The 23,224-nt window shown below is 42.4% G+C and overlaps 1 protein-coding gene across 1 annotated transcript in view; it reads right to left on the bottom strand.

The window, feature by feature from the left end:
- The window catches only part of ADGRB1 (adhesion G protein-coupled receptor B1), a 568,132-nt gene that overhangs the window by 13,349 nt on the left and 531,559 nt on the right, over positions 1–23,224 (bottom strand). The window contains exons 26-31 of the mRNA XM_067467249.1: positions 16,972–17,143; positions 15,776–15,871; positions 12,306–12,345; positions 3,646–4,355; positions 2,013–2,048; positions 369–473 (exon numbers count right to left, since the gene is read on the bottom strand). Of these exons, the coding sequence (XP_067323350.1) occupies positions 369–473; positions 2,013–2,048; positions 3,646–4,355; positions 12,306–12,345; positions 15,776–15,871; positions 16,972–17,143 (1,159 nt within the window). The remainder of the gene's footprint in view (positions 1–368; positions 474–2,012; positions 2,049–3,645; positions 4,356–12,305; positions 12,346–15,775; positions 15,872–16,971; positions 17,144–23,224) is intronic.

The following is a 23,224-nucleotide window of genomic DNA, read 5'->3' on the forward strand; positions in this document are numbered from 1 at the left end:
CATCTCCCCAAGGGACTCAGTGCGGCTTACATGAGGCCAAGCCCACAGTACATCAATAAACAAAAGCAATTAACAAAAGCAATCAATACAATACAATTAATATAAATCACATGAACAAAAAATAAGCAATAAACAATAAACAGTAGCACACAGCATTTAAAAAATCAATGGCCGGGCCAAATGTAATAATTTAACATTTAAAAAATAATGCCGGGCATGAACAAGGTAGGATATAACTGGGATTGCGTTTTCAAAGAGTGACTTGTGTAGATAAACTCTTTGTCACTGAAATAGAAGCCATGAGTTGCAACTGTTCCAAAAATAAATAAATAAAATCAGACATCTAAATGAAAAGACTCCAGGCTCACCTTGCTATCTATTGTTGGAGATTCCTTATCTTTCTCTGCATGCTGCAATTTCCGGTTCAAGTCCTGAAACATGTCTTGGTGACGTTTTCTCGTGTGCATGATTTTCTGTCACAGGAAAGAAAAGAGAGATCAGCGGAAACATGTAAGTCTTTCTACAAAGCGTTGGGACAGGAATGGTTAGAAGTCCTGAGCCTTACAGGAGCATTCACGTTTATGTCAGAATGGGAGACATCTACTTTAGTCAGACAGAACTAGACTGGTTACCCAGAGGACATGTTCTTTGGCTTCCCCAAAATTGTGGAATGGCCTGCTAGAAGAAATAGTTAGAATATGGTGGTTTAAGGAGCAGCTTAAGGAGCTGGGCATGTTTAGCCTGAAGAAGAGAAGGCTGAGAGGAGATATGATAGCCATGTATAAATATGTGAGAGGAAGCCACAGGGAGGAGAGAGCAAGCTTGTTTTCTGCTTCCTTGGAGACTAGGCCGCATTGGAACAATGGCTTCAAACTACAAGAGAGGAGATTCCATCTGAACATGAGGAAGAACTTCCTGACTGTGAGAGCCGTTCAGCAGTGGAACTCTCTGCCCCGGAGTGTGGTGGAGGCTCCTTCTTTGGAAGCTTTTAAACAGAGGCTGGATGGCCATCTGTCAGGGGTGATTTGAATGCAATATTCCTGCTTCTTGGCAGAATGGGGTTGGATTGGATGGCCCATAAGGTCTCTTCCAACTCTTTGATTCTATGATTCTATGATGGGTAAGAAACAAATATTTTTCCCCATGCCTCCCTGATCATCATCACATGCAAATGCCCTCTGAGCAACTGTTGCAGAGAAAATCCCATGGTTGGTTTGTTTTAGAGTCACCATATCTTTTTTTAGTTTGTACCCTTGTGGTTTTGCGTGTGTGTGTGTGTGTGTGTGTGTGTTCATTTTCATGGGATATAATAGTAGTGTAAGTAATGAGCAAGTACTTTACTGTCTTACAAATTGTATAATCATACTTATGCTGCAGATGCAGACTGTGACCAGGAAATCAGAAGACACTTACTTCTTGGGAGGAGAGCAATGTACAATCTCAATAAAATAGTAAAGAGTAGAGACATCAGACTGGCAACAAAGATCAATTGCCTAGTCAAAGCCATGGTCTTCCCTGTAGTCACCTACGGATGTGAGAGCTGGACCTTAGGGAAGGCTGAGTGAAGGAAGATCGATGCTTTTGAACTGCGGTGTTGGAGGACAGTTCTGAGAGTGCCTTGGACTGCGAGAAGATCCAACCAGTCCATCCTCCAGGAAAGAAAGCCCGGCTGCTCATTGGAGGGAAGGAGACTAGAGACAAAGTTGAAGTCCTTTGGCCACATCATGAGGAGACAGCAAAGCCCAGAGAAGACAATTATGCTGGGGAAAGTGGAAGGCAAAAGGAAGAGGGGCCAACCAAGGACAAGATGGATGGATGGCATCCTTGAAGTGACTGGACTGACTGGAGCTGGGGGTGGTGACGGCCGACAGGGAGCTCTGGCTGGTCCATGAGGTCACGAAGAGTCGGAGACGACTGAATGAATGAACAACAGCAACTTATAATGCTGAAAAATAATAAAAATATGGAGGGAAAAGAAAGAAACACAAAAATAGGAAGCAGAAAATGCTCACCTCAAAATCTAGTTCTGCGTACCGGGATTTCCGCCTCTGGAGAGGAAAAGGAAAACAAAGGTTATTAACAGTTGACAAAGTAGATTGTGTGGTAGATTGTGTGTGTCTGTGTCATATGAAATGGTTAATATTGTGTCACTCGACAAGACACAGATGTTAACCCAATGCAACGAATGGTAACTGACTAAAGGACTGGCAACATGGATGACGAACTGGATCACGTTTTTAGTTAAGAGTCGAACTGGATTGGTATTGATGTATGAATCGTGTTTTTATGTTTTTTATGTTTTTTATGCTTTTAACTTTTTTACTGTTGATTGTTATATTATGTTGTAAACCGCGTTGAGTCGCCGGCTAGGCTGAGAAACGGCGGTATATAAATAAATATAGCAAATAATATGATAAGTGCTATTGCAATAGCAGAAGTGAACATCATCCTCAGCTATTGTATTGAGTCCTCCTGAAATACTACAGGAAGGTCAAGAGAACTTGATGAATGAGTTATGTGGGCAAAGAGAAAATATTCCCACATTAGACACCTCCTATGCTGTACTGTCTCTGCTGCATTGCTGCTTCTGGCACTGTCCTGAAATATATTTATTTATTTATTTATTTATTTATTTATTTATTATTTGAACTTATATGCCGCCACTCCCCTGGGGCTCGGAGCAGCTTACAAGAATAGCTAAAATCTAACAAAGTTTAAGAGCAATTTAAAACAATTTAAAAACAACACTATCAAACATTAAAAGCCTGTCGAAACAGGTATGTCTTACATGCCCTGCGGAAAGCTGATAGGTCCCGCAAGGCATGGACTTCAGGTGGCAGAGTATTCCAGAGTGATGGTGCCACTGCTGTGAAGGCTCTGCGTCTGGTTGCTGTTAGACGCAAGGTCTTGACACTGGGGACTTCCAATAGATCTTGGTCCTCAGAACGGAGGGATCTCTGGGGTTGGTAGGGGATGAGACGATCCCTCAGGTACATTGGCCCCAGACCATGCAAGGCCTTAAAGGTGAGTACCATCCCTTTGAAAGTGATCCGGTGCTCAATTGGTAACCAGTGCAGCTGTAGTAAGATTGGGGTGATGTAGCATCTCATCGGAATTCCCGCAAGAAGCCGAGCAGCTGCATTTTGTACCAACTTGAGTTTCCGGATCACCGACCGAGGAAGGCCAATGTAGAGGGCGTTACAGTAGTCCAGTCTTGAGATGACCATGGCCTGGATCACCATAGCTAGGTCATCCCTGGACCTGTCCCTGGACAGGTAAATATGCTCCCTCAAAAACATTTCCTTTGGTCCCCATTTCAAAGAGCGAGACTCTTAAATGGTTCATAATTAGAACTCTTCCACTGGCTGTGTTTGGATTTCCTTGGTCACTTTATCTGCTTATTGGCTCCATTGTATTTCTAAATTCTAGGCTGTAGTTTTAATCAATTACAATGCTAGACATTGGGGAAATGAAATTTTCACGGAGGGATTTTTATCTGGGAGGCAAAGCTCACATTTCTCTCTTAAGTGCTGCAACTACACAGCTGCTGGCAATGAGATGGTTTGGAACACAAGAAGCTGCAGATATAACTGAGATATCGTGCATGAAAGACCAGGAATGACCACAAAGCTACCTGACACTCACCTCAAGAGAACTCATGGAAAGGGTAGAGATGTTCTCACCCTTGGGTATCACTCCAGGATGACCAGACTCGCCTGTGTCACACAAGCTGTTTGGCATTTTTGAGTCACCAGATTTGTTAACCAGAGGAGGTGACAACTGGTGTTGCTGCTGCTGCTGCATCAGCGGGGAAGCCTGAATCTCCCCACAGCTCATCCCCACAGGTTCCCTTGGGGGGCTCTTGACAACAAAGCCTGGGTCTGTGGCCATGCTGAGGTGGATGAGCCTCGTTTGAGGCATCTGGTCTATGTTGATGCTGTATTTTGTATCGTCCTTGGGCGGTGGGGGTGGCGGAGGTGGCTTAGGCCGCAAGGTGGAGGTGTTGCTGGGCAGGATGACATAGCTGGTGTCTATGGCTTGATCCTGTGCCCGGGAAAGCTCCGAGTCCAGCTTTTTGAAGATATCTCCGTCACAGATGTAGATGGACTTGGGAGGCTGGCTCTTGTCCTTCTTCAAAGTCAGGGTGTGATTGCTGAAGTCGTTGAGGTTGATGGCCCCTAGGTAATGTGGGGACCCTTGGAGGTGCATCTTGGAGACGTTGGCTGGAAGACTGTTGAAGTTTGACGAACCCTTCTGCTGGTTCAGCTTCAGCTTCTCCTCGTCCTGCAGAGAAGGACGCTTCAGAGTCCCCGTAATGGTCATGGTGCGGCAGGTGCCGATGTCTTTATTGAGCACTAACAAGTTGAGGGAAAAGTCATGCCATCAGTAAATGCAATGAAAAACATCTCGCAGTACAACAAAAAATCACAAAGACGCCACCAAACATATATCTTCTGTTGTCCTGAGCAGAGACCCTAGATCAGTGGTTCTCAACCTTCCTAATGCCGCGACCCCTTAATCCAGTTCCTCATGTTGTGGTGACCCCCAACTATAAAACTATTTTTGTTGCTACTTCTAACTGTCATTTTGCTAGTGTTATGAATTGTCATGTAAATATCTGGTATGCAAGATGTATTTTCATTCACTGGACCCAATTTGGCACAAATACCCAATACGCCCAAATTTGAATATTGGTGGAGTTGGGGGGAGTTTTGTCATTTGGCAGTTGTAGTTGCTGGGATTTATAGTTCACTTACAATCATACAAGCATTCTGAACTCCACCAATGATGGAATTGAACCAAACTTGGCACAGAGAACTCCCATGACCAAGAGAAAATAATGGAAAGGTTTGGTGGGCATTGACCTTGAGTTTTGGAGTTGTAGTTCACCTACATCCCGAGAGCACTGCGGGCTCAAACAATGATGGATCTGGACCAAACTTGGCAGGAATACTCAATATGCCCAAATGTGAGCACTGCTGGAGTTTGGGGAAAATAGACCTTGACATTTGGGAGATGCAGTTGCTGGGATTTATAGTTCACTTATAATCAAAGAGCATTCTAAACCCCACCAACGACAGAATTGGGCCAAACTTCCCACACAAAACCCCCATGACCAACAGAAAATACTGTTTTCTGATGGTCTTTAGTGACCCCTCTGACACCCCCTCGTGACCCCCCCCCCCAGGGGTCCCGACCCCCAGGTTGAGAAACACTGCCCTAGATGGGAGGATTGTTTCAGTCTATGAATCTGGAGCCCACAACACCACTTACATCTCAATCCTTTTTCCTCAATTAGTGGTCATGCTTTGAATAGCTGCTAAGGCAATGCCCAATTGAACCTTTTCACAAATTCAGCGTATCAGAGCAGAGAGGAAGAAATTATCTGATTTTTAATTTACCTGGCATGAATGCATTTACTTGACATAATACATTTCAAATGAATCTCCTCTCCCCGAAGCTTCCCAGGGGGGACTGCAAATTTTTAATAAAGATTTGAAATAATTCATCTATTATCTAGGGATGCCACAGTAATCCGCCAGATTAGTTTTGCAAGACAAATATTGTACTTGTGCTGGGAGAGACAATATTTAGTTTTATCCAATTTAATTCCAATCAGAAAAAAAAAACCAGCAACATCTGGATGTGCAAAGCCTTATTGCTTTTCTTGGGTGGGTGGGCTGCACAGTCTCTAAGATGTGTGTAAAGGGTCTGCAAAGTCCCATGTTGGACCTGGTATGCTTTCTTCCCATGCCCATTTCTCCAATATGCCTCGAGTAGGAGTGGGCAAAATATAGCTCTGGGTTTGCATGGGGTTCCCAGGGCCATTGTTGTGGCCCTCAACACATTTTGCTTCCATTGACTATAATTTTCCTGACTTGAAAAAGATAGGTATATTGCCTCCCTTGGAAGCCTTTGGGGCAGAGGATACACCTTTGGAAAAGGTGAATTAAATGGTAACTTTCTATTAGGATACAACACACACAGAAAATAATTGTTGGATGACTGATAGACTTTCACTGTTTGGGGGCTTTATGGCAGTTTGAATGACCTTAGAAAGCAATAGTGACAAACATGGTGCTTTTTTTTGGTCATATCAGGAGTGACTTGAGAAACTGCAAGTCACTTTTGGCGTGAGAGAATTAGCTGTCTGCAATTACGTTGCCCAGGGGATGCCCAGATGTTTTTGATGCTTTACCGTCCTTGAGTGAGGCTTCTCTCATGTCCCCGCATGGGGAGCTGGAGCTGATAGAGGGAGCTCATCTACACTCTCCCTAGATTAGAACCTGCGACCTGTCAGTCTTCAGTCCTGCCAGCACAGGGGTTTAACCCACTGTGTCACTGAGGACTCCTAACATGATCCTTATCCTTGGTCTACAGCAGTGGTTCTCAACCTGGGGTCCCCAGATGTTTTTGGCCTACAAGTCCCAGAAATCCCAACTAGTTTACCAGCTGTTAGGATTTCCGGGAGTTGTAGGCCAAAGACATCTGGGGACCCCAGGTTGAGAACCACTGGTCTACAGAATTACTTTCATTATAGATGTGAAACAGAAAGAGATTTTTAAACCTATTGCTTGAGCAAAATAATTATTTGGATTAGTGTCCCAGAAGGACAGAAAGTGTGTTAATTTTAGGTCTCTCTTTGCTCCCTTTGCTCCGACGCAGGCTCCAAATCATCTATTAGATGTAATGTCATCAGATAAAGGCAGCCAACATCTGGAGATGAACTACTTACCCAAACATAGGTTCTAATAAACCATTTCCCACAGGTAGGAAAAAGGGCCAGCTATGATGGCCATGATTAAGATAATTCAAAATATGGCTACAGTGTTATATGTGCTGTTGGGAGTTGGATTCCCATGATTCTTGGGAGGTGAAACACACTGTGCAGTAAGACCCCCATAATGGCACAACCAATATCCAAGGTTTCACTTACCTGCACTCCATGAAAAAAAAAAAGTCTCTCTAGAAAATTACTGTGTTCTCCAACACAATTTTATGATAACTTCCAGAGAAAACACAACATAGAATCCCCTGGAGGACCTAGCAAATTTCTATAGAGGACATCTCTCTGAATCTCTGGTTCCTCCCAGGAAACTCCATGGTATGCTGGGACTAGAAGTTGTGTAATTTAATGGATGGTGGTCAGTTGAAACATTCACACCTAGCTCCAGCAGACAAGAGTCCTTTGTCTCACCCTGGTCATTCCTCAAATATATAAACCCTTTTTCCTAGTTCCAACAGACCTCACTACCTCTGAGGATGCTTGCCATAGATGCAGGCGAAACGTCAGGAGAGAATGCCTCTAGACCATGGCCATATAGCTTGAAAAAACCTACAACAATCCAGTGATTCTGGCCATGAAAGCCTTCGACAATACATTAATGGCTTTGGTTCAATCCATGGTTTCAGGGAACTGTACTCCAGATGGGAATGTAATATTCCCCCATGGACATGGAAGTTTACTTTAGTGCAAAACCTGCAACTATAACAGGTAAGATAAGGCTGCTTTAAAGCCTGGATAAGGCATGACATGTCAAAGCTGACAGTTTACACATTGGAGGAAGCTTTTCTTGTTAAATTATTGCATGACAAATAAACCAACATATGGCTGCAATGACAATTCACAGATAAAACAGAAGCAAACTGAACAAACAGACAAAATATTTCCAAGTGGTGATATTTCCTTCTTGACTGTGTTATCTATATAAATAAAAATGTAATCTTCATTTGTGGGATTCACAGAACTCAAAAACCACTGGACGAATTGACACCAAATTTGGACACAAGACACCTAACAACCCAATGTATGTCCTTCACTCAAAAAAATCGATTTTGCGATTTGGGAGTTGTAGTTGCTGGGATTTATAGTTCACCTACAATCAAAGAGCATTCTGAACCCCACCAACGATGGAATTGGGCCAAACCTCCCACACAGAACCCCCATGTGGGCCACAGCAATGTGTGGCAGGGACGAGAAGCCAGCTCGGGGAAAGGTCATCGCAGTGCTTTCATGTTGGTGAGAGCCTAATGTTTTGATGTTAGTAAAAAGTATTTAGCCTTCTTGCAAACAAAGGGAAAGTGTCAGTTCAACGTAGCTTGTTAGCCTGGAAGCTCCATGGAATAACCTTAGCTGGAAAGCAGCACGCTTGGGATTTCTTGCATTGTGATTTTTGGGGCAATTGTTTCACTGTTTGTACCATGGACTCTGTTTTGAACTTTGCCTAAAGGATTGTGCGTCTTGTTTTTACCTAAAGATCTTTGGAAGTATATTTTACATTTAACCTAAATCTTTGGAACTTTGCATTGCTTATTCTTTATTTTGACTTGGACTTTTTCTTCAATAAACTATAAAACTACAGCTCTTGTGTGGTGGTGTTTGGAAGCAAGGTGAAGCTTACTCTGAGTTGCAACAATTACTATGGGCCTCAAAAAAGGACACTGGTGTGCGGCCCCTCGCATCTTGTCACTTTTTTTGCTCATTCCTTAATGTATAAATAATGTATAAATATTACATAAATATAAATAATGTATAAATATTACAATTAATGTAATATTTAATGTATAAATAATGTATAAATATTACTATTAATATAGCATCCCTACTTTGCGGATTTTCACTTATTGCGGGTGGTCATGGAACATAACCCCCGCAATAAGTGAGAGAACAGTGCAACTACATTGATTGTTTGCTGTATATGTGTATTGTAATCTGCCCTGAGTCCCCACGCTGAGATATTGCAGAATACAAACAAATTATTATTATTATTATTATTATTATTATTATTATTATTATGCATCTGTTTCTATCTCCCCACATAATGATCCTCACATTTATGTGTGACCTATGTCTCATGCATGCAATGTGTTACGCAGGTGTGCTTCATTTATGCATATTTCCAATGTGCATCCAAATAGTATTTGGTATGCTTTAATGCAGGGTCCTCATGTGTGTAACTCCACTTATGCACCCCTTCAACTTATGAGTGCTACACAGTCCCTGCCCCCCAATCATTCCACTAATAAGATGCTTGCCATAGTCTGAGAACTCCTAAATTGCCTTCCCCATGTGCTGCATGTGCCCACATCGGCTCTGTAGAGACCGCTTCTCCAGAACTAAGAAATGTTAAGTAGACAGAAGCCTGGAAATTGGAAATGATAGAAATAAATAAAGGAAGGGATGAGTGGATAGAAAGAAGTGGTGAATTAATGAAAAACCAAGAATGATTACAACTTGTCATGTTATTTTGAACACACAATGTTTTATAAATATAGGCCCAGATTATCTAGCTAGTCCTAACTAAGGTAGAGCCATTGGGTGAATTAGATTGGACTACATGTTGACTCACCATGGAACAACTGATCCAGTGGATCTACCTTAGTTGGGAGTAACCAACAGGATTTTAGCCACACTGTATGTGCATTGAGCAAGGAAATGGGGCTGTGTTTGCCCTTTTTCCTGGAAAGCCCAATATACACTGGTAAGCAACCATTTATGGTCCCCTTTCTGACCTGAAACCACCTAAATCAGATCCATTGACTCAGTTGTTGAATGGTGAGTCAACAGTTAAGTAAATCCCATCAATTCAATGTGTCAGCTCTAGATGAGACTACCAACAAGGATTCAGGCCATTATGAGGAATATTCGTGATTAAGGGCCCTTCCAGAGAGGCCCTATATCCCAGGATGTAATTCCAGGTTTCTTTTTATTCCAGTGCGGACTCATATAATCCAATTTAAAGCAGAAAACCTGGGATCAGATCTTGGGTGATAGGGCCTCTGTCTGGAAGGGTCTTAATAGACCATGACAAAGAGTAAAATAAAAAGAATCAGAAGAGGAGAAAGAAAGGAAATATCCAAGATGAAAACTAAAAACAATATTTTGGATAGAGGAGCACAGAGAAATAATTCTTCGCCTTTAACAGATCCTGGTTTGGAAGATTGGAGTTCTATGCAGGTTCTGAGAGAGCTGGGGATATTCTTGTTTGGAAGCAGGAAGAGGGATTTTAAGGAGCAACTAATGCAATTCCAAAAAGCATCACAGGTTTTCTTTGGTTGAACAAGGGATGCAGGAGGCAGGGCATTTAAGGGTTGGGCAGCATGGGAACACCCTTGGAAGAGCTGTCATTATCAGCAGGCACAACATTAGACCCAATTTAAGCAAAGGGCTGAAAGGAATACCTAAGGGTACAGGCTGGGAAGGAGCAAATGGGAAGCAAAAGAAACGGGGATGAAGGAGCTAGTTCACCTGTTATATCTTCAAGCACAGGCAGGGTCCAGAGGAAGGAGAGGAAACAGGTGGGAAGACCTCAAACATCCTTATAAGGATTTGGTCTAACTATGGCAGTGGTTCTCAACCTGTGGTCCTCAGGTGTTTTGGCCTACAACTCCCAGAAATCCCAGCCAGTTTACCAGCTGTTAGGATTTCTGGGAGTTGAAGGCCAAAACATCTGGAGACCCAAAGGCTGAGAACTACTGAACTGTGGCAAAGCTAATATCAGTTGGTCTTCTAGTATGATGAACTGTCCTGACAAGCTTCCAATGAGGAGAACACATCATTCATTACAACATCTATCAACCTGTTTGAAACATTCCCCATGACATGGTTGGGCCACTTTTGGGAACTGTGATGAAGCCTTTACAGATTGGCTTGTTTACACTATCTAATCTGGTACCTGTCTGAACGTATCTCCTTCTATGTCCCACCTCAGAGTTTAAGATCTTCTGGGGAGGCCCTGCTCTGGCCCTGCCTCTATCACAAATGAGGCTGGTAGGGACGAGGGACAGGGCCTTCTCAGTGGTGGTCTCTTGCCTGTGGAATGCACTCCCCGGGAAAATTAAGTCGTCTACATCCCTCCTCTCCTTCAGAAAGAAGCTGAAAACATGGATATGGGACCAGGCCTTTGGGTAATCTGGCAGTCTGACAAGGTAATGACGACCAGAATCTGGAAAGGACTATGGTAATGCTGAATGGACTTACGGATTTTAGAACTCGGTGAACATTGGCCACTAGATTGGCTTTTTAGTAGTTATTGTATTAATGGAATGTTTTAGCTATTGTGGTTATTGCTGTTATGTATTTTATCTGTGGAATTGTTGGCATCGAATTGTGCCGGTTGTAAGCCGCCCTGAGTCCCCCCTTGGGGGTTGAGAAGGGCGGGGTAGAAGTGTCCGAAATAAATAAATAAATAAATAAATAATTATACTAACTACTAACTAGGACTTGGAAATCTATCAAAATAGTTGCAGTAAGGTTATTTCAATGGGGGTGGATGGGACTAGTTACTGGAGTGGAGATGAGAGCATTGTCCCTAAATAGAAATTTTGCCCCCATCCCCATGAAACTATCCTTCAGTCCTCAAACTCTCAGCATTGCAGAGACAGAGACAACAAGATCTGGTCACATCTACAACTTATTTGCTGTGTCCACATTCTCTTGGTCACTTTGCTTGCCCATTTTCTTTGGAAGTCTTTACATGTCCAACTGAAGCTTTAAGGGTTTTTTTTCCAATGCTAGAAATTTAGTAAATTAAGGGGAGTTCCATTTTGGGGGGTAGAGGTATTATTTGGGTAGAGAAACCTTTCTTCCCTCAGTAAGCTCAAAATGGAAATGGGCAGAAGAAGATGGTGCACTTTGGACCTATCTTTTCCTATATAACACGAAGAAGTGGAATTATCCTCTTTTTACATCCAAAGATGAGGGAATGTAAATGTCTCCATCCACATTGTCTATTCTCCTTAGCTCTGGTCATTTCTGATAGAAAGGGCTGGGATCCTATCTTGGACTATGATTCCCAAAATCTCTTATATGGCACAGGACTTGTAGTCCAAAAAGAAATGTTTTCAGGCTTTCTTTGGGTCTACATCAGTGGTTCTCAACCTGGGGTCCCCAGATGTTTTTGGCCTACAACTTCCAGAAGTCCCATCCAGTTTACCAGCTGTTAGGATTTCTGTGAGTTGAAGGCCAAAAACATCTGGGGACCTCAGGTTGAGAACCACTGGTCTACATGAATGTATTTTACTCACATCAACTTATTTTACTCTTGCTTGACATGGACAACATCTTAAGGCTAGAGGAGAAGAGCAAAAGGAAAGTAGCCATTCAAGGTGTGGGTGAATTTGCAGTTCTTTGGAAGGGCAAGACGGATTGAGCGAGGGACAGCCCAGACACTACAAACTACACAATTTCACACAAAGAGAGAGCAAGGACGCATACATACATACATAAATATTGATAAAAAGAAAAGTCAAGTTCAATCCCCAAACCAGGTCACTTGATGATGCCTCACCTGTTATGTGCTCACCTGATCGACAAGCCATGTCTACGTCTTTCTCGAAATCAGTCTGAAAGACAGAGAAAATACAAAGGGGAAGTTGTCAGTGGGGCGGGAAGGAGTGGGTGGGCCTGGGACGGGATCTGAAATCCAAATATGTAAATAGGCAGACAATAATGCCAAAAACACTCTGATGAGAACAGAAGCACATAGAAGTGCCAAGCTATTTACTGTTGGAAGTAATAGTAATACAAGTGGGTTCAGCTCTTGAATATTGTAAATATTGTTGTTTTCATGGAAACTTTTTTAGTACAACTCAAGAATTTTTTGTGCAAAAGATGTCTTTGCAAAAGCATTCTTGAAATGTCAGAAATAATTCATTTTTTTCATGTGAGAATTAAATAAGCAATAGGTTGTTGTGAGTTTTCCAGACTGTATGGCAATGTTCCAGAAGTATTCTCTCCTGACGTTTCACCTGCATCTATGGTAGGCATCCTCAGAGGTTGTCTGCCACAAATGCAGGTGAAAAGTCAGGAAAAAATACTTCTGGAACATGGCCATACAGCCCAGAAAATTCACAACAACCCAGTGACTCTGGACATGAAAGCCTTGACACTAAATAAGCAATGCTTAATAGGCCTGGGTAACAACGCAAAAATTTGATTCTAAAATCGATTTGTATTTGGGGTTTTTTTTGTTTCGATATTTAAAATAATTACAAAATTTTCCCTTTAAAAAGTTCGGTATTTACGAAATTTCGTTAATATTTACAAAACATTTTGTAAAGATGGCGCCCTTTTTTTTCAATATTTTTTAAATATTTTTTAAATTTAATTATTAATTTAGTAGAATAGGGAGGAGAAATTATTATTAAGGAGGGAAGGCAGGCACTCACTCTGGCGGGCCCTCAAGCGCTGCCACCAAGTCGGGCCCAGCTCCTCCGAAGCAATGCGAAATTGGGAGAAGGGCTCCCCAAAGGCCATCTAGCCCAGCCCTCCGCTAAGGAATTGGGAGAACGAAGCACAGCCCTCCGCTAAGGAATTGGGAGAACGAAGCACACCCACCGCAAAGGTGAGGAAGGAGGGACGGGCCGCCTTCCCGCTGAGGGTCGCTCGCCCTCTCGCTCGCCCTCTCGCTCGCCCTCTCGCTCACTTGCTCAGCCGGCGCCTTCCCCGCCCTCTCCTCCTCCTCCTCCTCCTCTTTCAGGCTTTGCCTCTGACTGGCTAAGAGAGGAGAGAGAGGAGAGCTCCCAGCAAGCATCGCCAGGCCATCTTACGTATTTCCGAAATGGACGGAAATACAAAATTTTTTGGCGCCTGCCGTTTCGATATTTAAAAACACTTCCGGGTTTAAAAATAAGTTTTGTAATCGTTTTGTAATTGCTAAAATTAACGAATATTTAACGAATTACAAAATTAACGAACGAAACCGCCCAGGCCTAGTGCTTAATAGTCTTACGCGGAATGCCACAATGAATAGGTACTTTTTTCAGAGATGGAAAAAATATACGATACATGCTTCTAAATAAAATGGGAATATAATTCTGCAGTACCGGGGGCCATTCCAGGAAAATGGTTCCATTGAAACAGGAGAAGATAGGCCTCCAGTGTATGCGGCATGAAAGGAGTATCTCTTCCAATGACCACAGAGAAAGGGTTGCTCCATAACATGTTCTACATTTCTTTGACTTATCCAGGTTAATGGCAGTGAAACCTTAAAAAGTACATTACATCTGATGTGCGAGCGTGTGGGTATGTGTGCATGTGTGCATGCCTTCAGGCTTCCTGTAGAATTATGGTGTCATCATGAAATTTGTAGGGATTTTTAAACCAAGAAATATTCAGCTGTCGTATTTGTTGGAGCACTTAGGATTTGTTGGAGCTTTCCCATTCAAGTAGTAACCAGGGTAGACCCTGCTTAGCTTCCAAGATATATGTGCCTTCAATTCACCTGTCATATTATAGTGACCTCATGCATTTCATAGAATTTTTTAAAGCAAGGAATCCTAAGAGGTGTTTTGAGTAGTTTCTTCCTATGAAAGACAGCCTACTGTACATGGTTTTCATTGGCATCCATCTCCCATCCAAACTAGGATGGAAGTGCTTAGCTTCCAAGATCAGACAAGACCTGGTGCTTTTCCAGTATTAGGTAGAACTCCAGAAGGGTTTACATGGGCAACATGGGTCAGACCACACCTGGAATACTGTGTCCAATTCTGGGCACCACAGTTTAATGGAGTTTACAGGCTGGAATGTGTCCAGAGGAGGTCAACTCAAATGATCAAAGGTCTGGAGAACAAGCTCCATGAGGAACAATTGAAAAAGCTGGGCATGTTTAGCCTGCAGAAGAGAAGGCTGAGAGGAGACATGATGGCCACGTATAAATATGTGAGGGGAAGTCATAGGGAGGAGGGAGCAAGCTTGTTTTCTGCTGCCCTGGAGACAAGGATGTGGAAAAATTGCTTCAGAATTTGGCAGAAATCGTTGAATGATTTCAATGATTTCACCCAAACATTAGGAAGAACTTCCTAACTGTGACTGCTGTTGAGTAGTGGAACTCTTTGTCCAGGAGGGGGTGGAGTCTCCTTCTTTGGAGGCTTTTAAGCAGAGGCTGGATGGCCATCTATCAGGGGTGCTCTGAATGCTTCTTGGCAGGGGGTTGGACCAGATGGTCTATGAGGTCTCTTCCAACTTTGATTCTATGATTCTAGAGGACCTGTCATTTGTGTGAGGATGACATTGATGTTTTTCACAAGTGGCAAACTGTTTTATCCAACTGGAATGACACCACTAGATACAACCAACACTCAGGCTTCATTGGTGGATGTAGTGCCTCCATAAACATACCAAATGGGATGCTCCTCATCCAAAACAAGTCAGCACAGGATTGCAACCTACTTCAACTGGTGCCATCTTAGTCTATCACCCAGCAAACCTCTCCCAGCTCCCGACTGCAACTAATCTTGGCAGTCCAACCAGACTTTCAACCTCCAAACTAAGCCATGTGTAACTCCTCCACTGAGGCTCAAGCTCACACCTCCTGGGGACACTTAGTTGATATTGAAGCTACTAAAAATGCAAGGGAGAACTGGTTTCACCTGAAAAGAGGCATAGACAATGAAGTACTTAACCATAATCATGAAGACCAGCATGACTGAACATAATGCTGAACACATCAAGGAGAAACCATATTGTGTATTGAAAGTTGTGCTTTGTTCACAAAATATGACTTTCCCCATGAAATTCATGTGGGAAAAACATACGATTTTAATAAGTGAGAGAATACTTTGAGGCTGGATCGACGCTGCCGTATAATCCAGTTTCGGAATGTGGTTTAACTGCACTGAACTGAATTATATCAGTCTACACTGCCCTATAATTCAGATCAATGCAGTTAATCCACATTTCGAAACTGGATTTTAGGGTAGTGTAGATCCAGCCGGACTCTCAACTCCATCAGTCCTAGAAAGCCTCATTAGACCAAGAGGCACTTTATCCTACCATGAGTTGAGCATGTCCGTTCTGAAATGATCCTCCAGAATCTCCATTCCCTTCTTCTTGACGGTCCACCACTCGACATTTCACAGCATCCTGCACCTAAAATGAGATATTGTATAAGAAAGGGTCAGAAGAAAGTTTCTGACTACATGGGTTATGGGTCTAGGAAGCACTAGGACGAAAGTGGGTGGAAGCACAGAAATGGGCATTCATTAGAGAACTGTAACCAACTAGCTATTCATCTCATCCCACCCAGGGATGATGTGCTTATGAAGCAAGGATGCAAAGACTATTTGTAAATACTTCCCCAAATGATTACAAAACATGTTTTTCATGTATTGAGTAATCCTAATGAGATGACTTTTGGAGTGAGGTGAATTTTCACATTTTGGAACTTGTTCTGTGTGAAAATTAATACATGGCTTATGTGCACTGATCTTGTGATGCCCTCTAGGATCTCAGCTCTGCAATAATCATTTCTCATCAGACTAAAGGGATGTAGACAGTCTAGCCCTGCAATTCATAGGGAAGGAAGAGCACCATTCAGCATCTTTGAGGGCCCTAATGCCCTTGTTCAGACTGAGAACATTCTTAGTGAATTCCCCCACCTTTGTGATTTGTGTCACCTAGGCTTGGGCGGTTTCGTTCGTTAATTTCGTAATTCGTTATTAATTCGTATTTAAATTAGCTTACGATCCAATATTGAGCCATGCAGGAATAGTGTGAGGAGTAAATTAGATTCGAAACAATTTTTTCAATTTATTTCGTAATTATTTCGTTATTATTTTGTAATTATTTCAAAATTATTTAGTAAACATTTCGTAATTATTTCAAAATTATTTAGTAACCATTTCGTAATTATTTTTGCATGTCTGGTGCAAATTTTATAGTTGTTGTTTGTTTTATCACACCAACAGTCAACAACAACTGAATGTATCCCCAGATGTGGTTCACATCTCCCACATGCCTTTGTGATGTCACTGGCCCAAGCACATTAATTAAAAAGACTGTTTTCACTTGGCACCACGATGACACTAATTGGGCCTCAAGGGAAAGATATCCCACAATGGGCTGTTACAACCAAAACAGAGCTCTTCTCCATCCTTCCACAGTGCATTACCATCCCTGGTGTGACACCATGGAGGATTCCTGCCATAGACCTCAGACCTTGGCCAACACAACAGCAGATAGATACTCACCTCTCTTCTCAGGATGCAGTGGACCATGACAATGACAAAACCCTCCAAGGAGTCAAAGACTGCAAAGAGGATCTGGAAGAGCGCAGACCGGCGGTCAGTGATAGCCAGCACGGCTGACATCCAGGTTAGAGCGAGGAGAGGAAGGACCACACAGGAGCTCCACAGGGATGCCCTGTGAGAAGAAAGAGAAGAAAGAGAACATCATTTAGCTTTCAGGGTGTGCTGTGAGGTGATCACTCAGGTGAGTGACTCCCACCAGCCTTGTGCTCCCAAAGTTTTGCAGAGGGATCAACTTTTGGTACAGATCAGATTATATTCTGAGAGGCCAATGAAATAAAAATACAGGGGCATGCAGATAAACAAAAACAGCTTGGGTTGTTATCTCAGGTAGACCTCAGCTGACCCACTATGCACCTCTGCAGGCCAAGACAAAGAAAAAAAATCTAGAGCAGTGTTTCTCAACCTTCCTAATGCTGTGACCCCTTAATAGAGTTCCTCATGTTGTGGTGACCCCCAACCATAACATTATTTTTGTTGCTACTTCATAACTGTCATTTTGCTACTGTTATGAACCGCCATGTAAATATCTGATATGCAGGATGTATTTTCAAATCCCAAATACCCGATATGCCCAAATTTGAATACTGGTGGGGTTGGGGGATGATTGATTTTGTCATTTGGAAATGTTGGTGTTGCTGGGATTTATAGTTCAATTGAATTGAATCAAACTTGGCACACAGAATTCCCATGACCAAGAGAAAATACTGGGAGGGTCTGGTGGACACTGACCTTGAGTTTTTAGAGTTGTAGTTCACCTACACCCAGATATACTGTGGACTCAAACAATGGTGGATCTGGACCAAACTTGGCACAAATACTCAATATGCCCAAATGTGAACACTGGTGGAGTTTGGGGAAAATAGACCCTGACATTTGGGAGTTGTAGTTGTTGGGATTTATAGTTCACCCACAACGAAATAGCATTCTGAACCCCACCAATGATAGAATTGGACCAAACTTCCCACGGAACCCCCATGACCAACAGAAAATATTTGTTTTCTGATGGTCTTTGGTGACCCCTCTGACACCCCCTTGTGACCCCCTCAGGGGTCCCGATCCCCAGGTTGAGAAACACTGATTTAGAGCATGCTCATGGGTCAATTCTATGATAAAATTTGCAAACTTTGTAGACCACGTATTGGAACAACATCTTTATATTTTCCATGCGGATCTTTTTTTCAGGTTCAAGAAAACTCTGTTTGTTCCTGTTCTTCCTTTCTAGATCATAGCAGGCTCTTGGGATTGTAATAAATGCTTTTCCTTGTACCTGACTTAATGAAATTCTGAGTTAAAAGCCATACGGTGTATCTTTTTTTATATATACCTAAGACTGACATTCTGCTGGGGAGACACGAAATAACACGTACATGGCACTGCTGTGTTGCTACGGCAATGGAGAGCTTAAACAAGTCCATTACAAGGTTTCCCAAGGCTGACGCCTCTAACACACAGGACAATCTAATGCAGTGCTTCTCAGCCTTTGGCACTCCAAAGAGATGAGCTTTAGCTCCCAGAATCCCTGTACATCAGTTATATTGGCTGGAACTTTTGGAAGTTATAGTCCAAACCAACTGGAGGACCAAACTGAGAACCCATGATATAATGTTAGTTTTTCCCTCTCTCTATAAATGTCCTGAGATGTGATCCATTCTAAAGAGGACATTTGTACGGTCAAATTAATCTTCAGCTGCTGGGGCACTCCAAACTCAAGTTTATTGAAAAGAGCAAATGGTGAACTAGATGAACATGCTGGTAGTGGGAAGCAGGAGGATCTACTTTAGATTGATGTTGTTGTTGTTGTTCATTCGTTCAGTCATTTCCGACACTTTGTGACCTCATGGACTAGCCCACACCAGAGCTCCCTGTTGGCCATCACCTTCCCCAGCTCCTTCAGAGTCAAGCCATCCATCCATCTTGCCCTTGGTCTGCCCCTCTTCCCTTTTCCTTCCATTTTCCCCAACCTCATTGTCTTCTTTTGAACTGTGGTGTTGGAGGAAAGTTCTGAGAGTGCCTTGGACTGCGAGAAGATCCAACCAGTCCATCCTCCAGGAAATAAAGCCCGACTGCTCATTGGAGGGAAGGATACTAGAGACAAAGTTCAAGTACTTTGGCCACATCATGAGGAGACAACAAAGTCTAGAGAAGACAATTATGCTGGGGAAAGTGGAAGGCAAAAGGAAGAGAGGCCGACCAAGGGCAAGATGGATGGATGGCATCCTTGAAGCGACTGGACTGACCTTGAAGGAGCTGGGGGTGGTGACAGCCGACAGGGAGCTCTGGCGTGGGCTGGTCCATGAGGTCATGAAGAGTCGGAGGCGACTGAACGAATGAACAACAACAACAACATTGTCTTCTCCAAGCTTTCCTGTCTCCTCATGATGTGGCCAAAGTACTTCAACTTTGCCTCTACTATCCTTCCCTCCAATGAGCAGTCGGGCTTTATTTCCTGAAGTATGGATGACTGCTACTCTAATCCTCATGTGGTAGGAATTGTTTGAGTTGTATTTGTTTGATCCTTGGGAATATTGCAAGCTATACACATCTGCCATGGTTGAAAGAGAGTTTCTGTGCATGGAATCTCACGTGTTCCACTCAAACAGCCAGAGGGGGAAAAAAACAACCCAAGATGGAAGAGAAGTAAAATCCTGCACGCCATGTAAACCCTTTGTATGAAAGTGTGTCAATAATAATGGGTTCGTGGGACATTCTTCATACAATTTTCTACCCCTGGAATTAACTCATAACCCTGTTTGGATTTGTATGGAAAACACAATTTACCTGCAGGGAATAGTCAAAACCTAGTGCTTTGTTTCTGTATTCTCTATTTCTGGAATTTGTTTTGTATTTCTGCATTTGCATTTCTGTATTTTTCATAAATATTTTCTGGAAAATATCTCTCAATGGAAAACAAAGACCACCTGGGGAGCATTGGGAAGACTCGTTCTCTGTTATCATCCACATTAACCATCAGTTCAAAGGGTACAATCCTTTTTTTGAAGTGAAGAGAGACTTTTCAAAAGATGAATAAAATTTTCTTCAGACAGACTGAGCAGCATGTCAAAAAGTATTACAGTTTTTAAAAACTAGATTATAAATCCAATAAAAACACAATCCTACCATCCACCACTGCATATATCAATAGTGGCATGTCTCCCATTTCTACTTCCACAATTAATCCAACAGGAAAATAATTACCCCTCGAGACATTATATTAACAGAATTGACTTCCGGACAAGCACAGGGAGAGGAGAAGAGAACCCAGCCCAACCAAAAAGAATCAACAGAGATGACACAGGGATGAGGGTCGGAGGAGAGAGACTGAATGACACAGAAGCAGAGGTAGATATCTCATGCAAGGAACAAGCAAGTCAACAGGTCAGTTTGGCTATGGCAAATTACTCATTGGGGTTATGGGCCAGGGGCAATGAAGTGGCATTTGTATTTGCTCAACCCGATGCAGTCAATTCCAGTCTGTGACGTTCTGGATCTTGGGGAAACTTTTCCAATGGATGATCTAGCTATTCAGTCTTAAGTGTCCTGACATGCCCTCATTGATGCTCAGTTCTATCAATGTGTGAAAACAAGGCGTCTAACTGATATCATCATTTGTTAGGACTTTCTCAGAAATGTTTGTTTGGCTGGTGAATGATGTCAGTGGTCTCCAACATCATCAGAAAAAAGTGAATTGTGGTGGAACAGCTGGGATCAACGGGAAAAGAGAGTCCACCTAAACAGTAGGGAGAACTTCCTGAGGTAAGAGTTTTTCGACAGTGGAATATGCTGCTGCCTTGTAGTGCAGTCATTTCCTTCTCTGGAAGTTTTCAAACAGAAGCTGGATAGCCATCTGCTGGGAGTGCTTAGTTTGTGTATTCCTGCATGTCAGAATGTGGTAGAAATGGATGGCCCTAGAGGTGAAGACCTGGATGTTTGTGTAGGTGTTTGAGTAATTTAGTGCAATCTGGTAATGGAACATAGGAATGGACCTGGACTACGCTTGGATGATGAGATGATTGGGTACGGTTGTTTTTTGTAATAATTGTACATTGTAATTGCTTATTGTTAATTTATGGATTATGTGTTAAGTCAATTGTTATATGTTGTATGGAACCACTGCTGTTTCTACTGTTTTTACTGTTTGTGAACCGCTGTGAGTCGCCTTCGGGCTTGAGATACAGCGGTATATAAGCAAAGTAAATAAATAAATAAATAAATAAAATAGAGGTCTCTTCCAACTCTGTAATGCTAACAGAAGATAGATCTCCTTTGGATAACTACCATATGCTATTATATGTAAGATTAGGGTCAGAATTTTTGAGAATTAGTGTGGAGTAATGATTTGAGTATTGGGCTAGGGCAGTGATGGGCAATCTTTGGAGCTTGGTGTGTCAAAATTTGCCAAAAACCTGAGCATAACTTGAGTGGAGTGTCACTTTGAGAAAAAAACCCATAATTTTGCAATATTTATAGTTCAAATAAGAAAAATGTATAATCCATGCTGAGTTATGAAGTGAACAATGCTCAAACATGCAGATGTTAAATTTGTAGAGCCTTTTACAAATTTAAGGATGGAATTAGATTGGCTTTTATAAGGTGTATTTCTTTGTATGTGGCCGCATGTGTCTGTGTGTCATCAAAAATAGCCTTGCGTGTCAATGCTGACACGCATGTCATCGGTTCACCATCATGGGGCTAGGGGCACATTCACATTGTATTATTATTATTATTATTATTATTATTATTATTATTATTATTATGTTTAAAGCAATGCTTTTGGGTTTGGAAAGATTAGCTGTTTACTAGAAATGTTGCCAAGAGGACAGCTATATTTACTCAGTCTTTGAGGAAGCTTTTTCCATGGCTACCAGTCTCCTCACAGTAGACTCAATTCAAGGGAAAGCTTTATGAGAATTACCACTCCTCTTGGCGTCCCCCCAGCAACATCAAGGGTATCCCTCTGGGCAGCTAAACCAGGAAATCCCAACTGGATGGCCCCCCACGAGAGAGGGTCTTCCTCCAGGGGCAAACCAAAAATGGGCAACTTGGAAGTCCCTGAACAGACTCAGAAGCAGAGTGGGCAAATTAAAAGACAACCTGGCAAAATGGCACTACCAAAAAGAATCCCACACCTTGTGTGACTGTGGAGCAGAACAGACAACTCCGCAGCTGTATGCTTGTCCACTATGCCCTGCCTCATGTACAGAAGAATAATAATTGTTGGAGGCTACAGACAATGCCATTGCTGTTGCCCATTTTTGGTCAAAAGATATTAGCCCTACCAAAAAGAATCCCACACCTTGTGTGACTGTGGAGCAGAGCAGACAACTCCACATCTGTATGCTTGTCCACAATGCCCTGCCTCATGTACAGAGGAGGAATTGTTTGAGGCTACAGACAATGCCATTGCTGTTGCCCGTTTTTGGTCAAAAGATATTAGCCCTACCAAAAAGAATCCCACACCTTGTGTGACTAGCAGCAAAGCAGACAACTCTGCATCTGTATGCTTGTCCACTATGCCCTGCCTCATGTACAGAAGAATAATTGTTGGAAGCTACAGACAATGCCATTGCTGTTGCCCGTTTTTGGTCAAAAGATATTTAGCCGCCTGCACCCCTACTATTTTGATCAGTTTTATACTCATTTATGCAATGCTTTTGATGCAAAATAAAATTATTTTATTGTTGTTGTTTATTTAATGCAGTTTGACACCACTATGTAATCTGAGTTTTGTAGTTTTACAAGATCAAACAATGGCAGTGCCTCACCAAACAATGATTCCCATGATTCCATAGCATTGATCCTGTGGCAGTTTAGGTGGAATCTAACTGTATAAATTCTACAGTGTAGATGCATCTTAGGAATATAGAAACCAGGTTCTGAATCCCTGCTCAGCCATTGAAACCCACTGGATGACCTTAGGCCAGAGGTTCTCAACCTGGGATCCCCAGATGTTTTTGGCCTTCAACTCCCAGAAATCCTAACAGCTGGTAAACTGCCTGGGATTTCTGGGAGTTGTAGGCCAGAAACATCTGAGGACCCCCAGGTTGAGAACCACTGCCTTAGGCAAAAACAGTCTCAGCCATAGAGGAAGCAAATACTCTTCCGTCAAAAATACTCTGAGTGATTGGCCTTGAAGTCACTGTGAGTTAGAAATGCAAAAAAGCTTTTTAAGAGCAAAACAACAGGTTTTCTACTA

The sequence above is a fragment of the Anolis sagrei genome, chromosome 4 (assembly GCF_037176765.1).
Source record: "Anolis sagrei isolate rAnoSag1 chromosome 4, rAnoSag1.mat, whole genome shotgun sequence".
In the NCBI taxonomy this organism is placed as follows: domain Eukaryota; kingdom Metazoa; phylum Chordata; class Lepidosauria; order Squamata; family Dactyloidae; genus Anolis; species Anolis sagrei.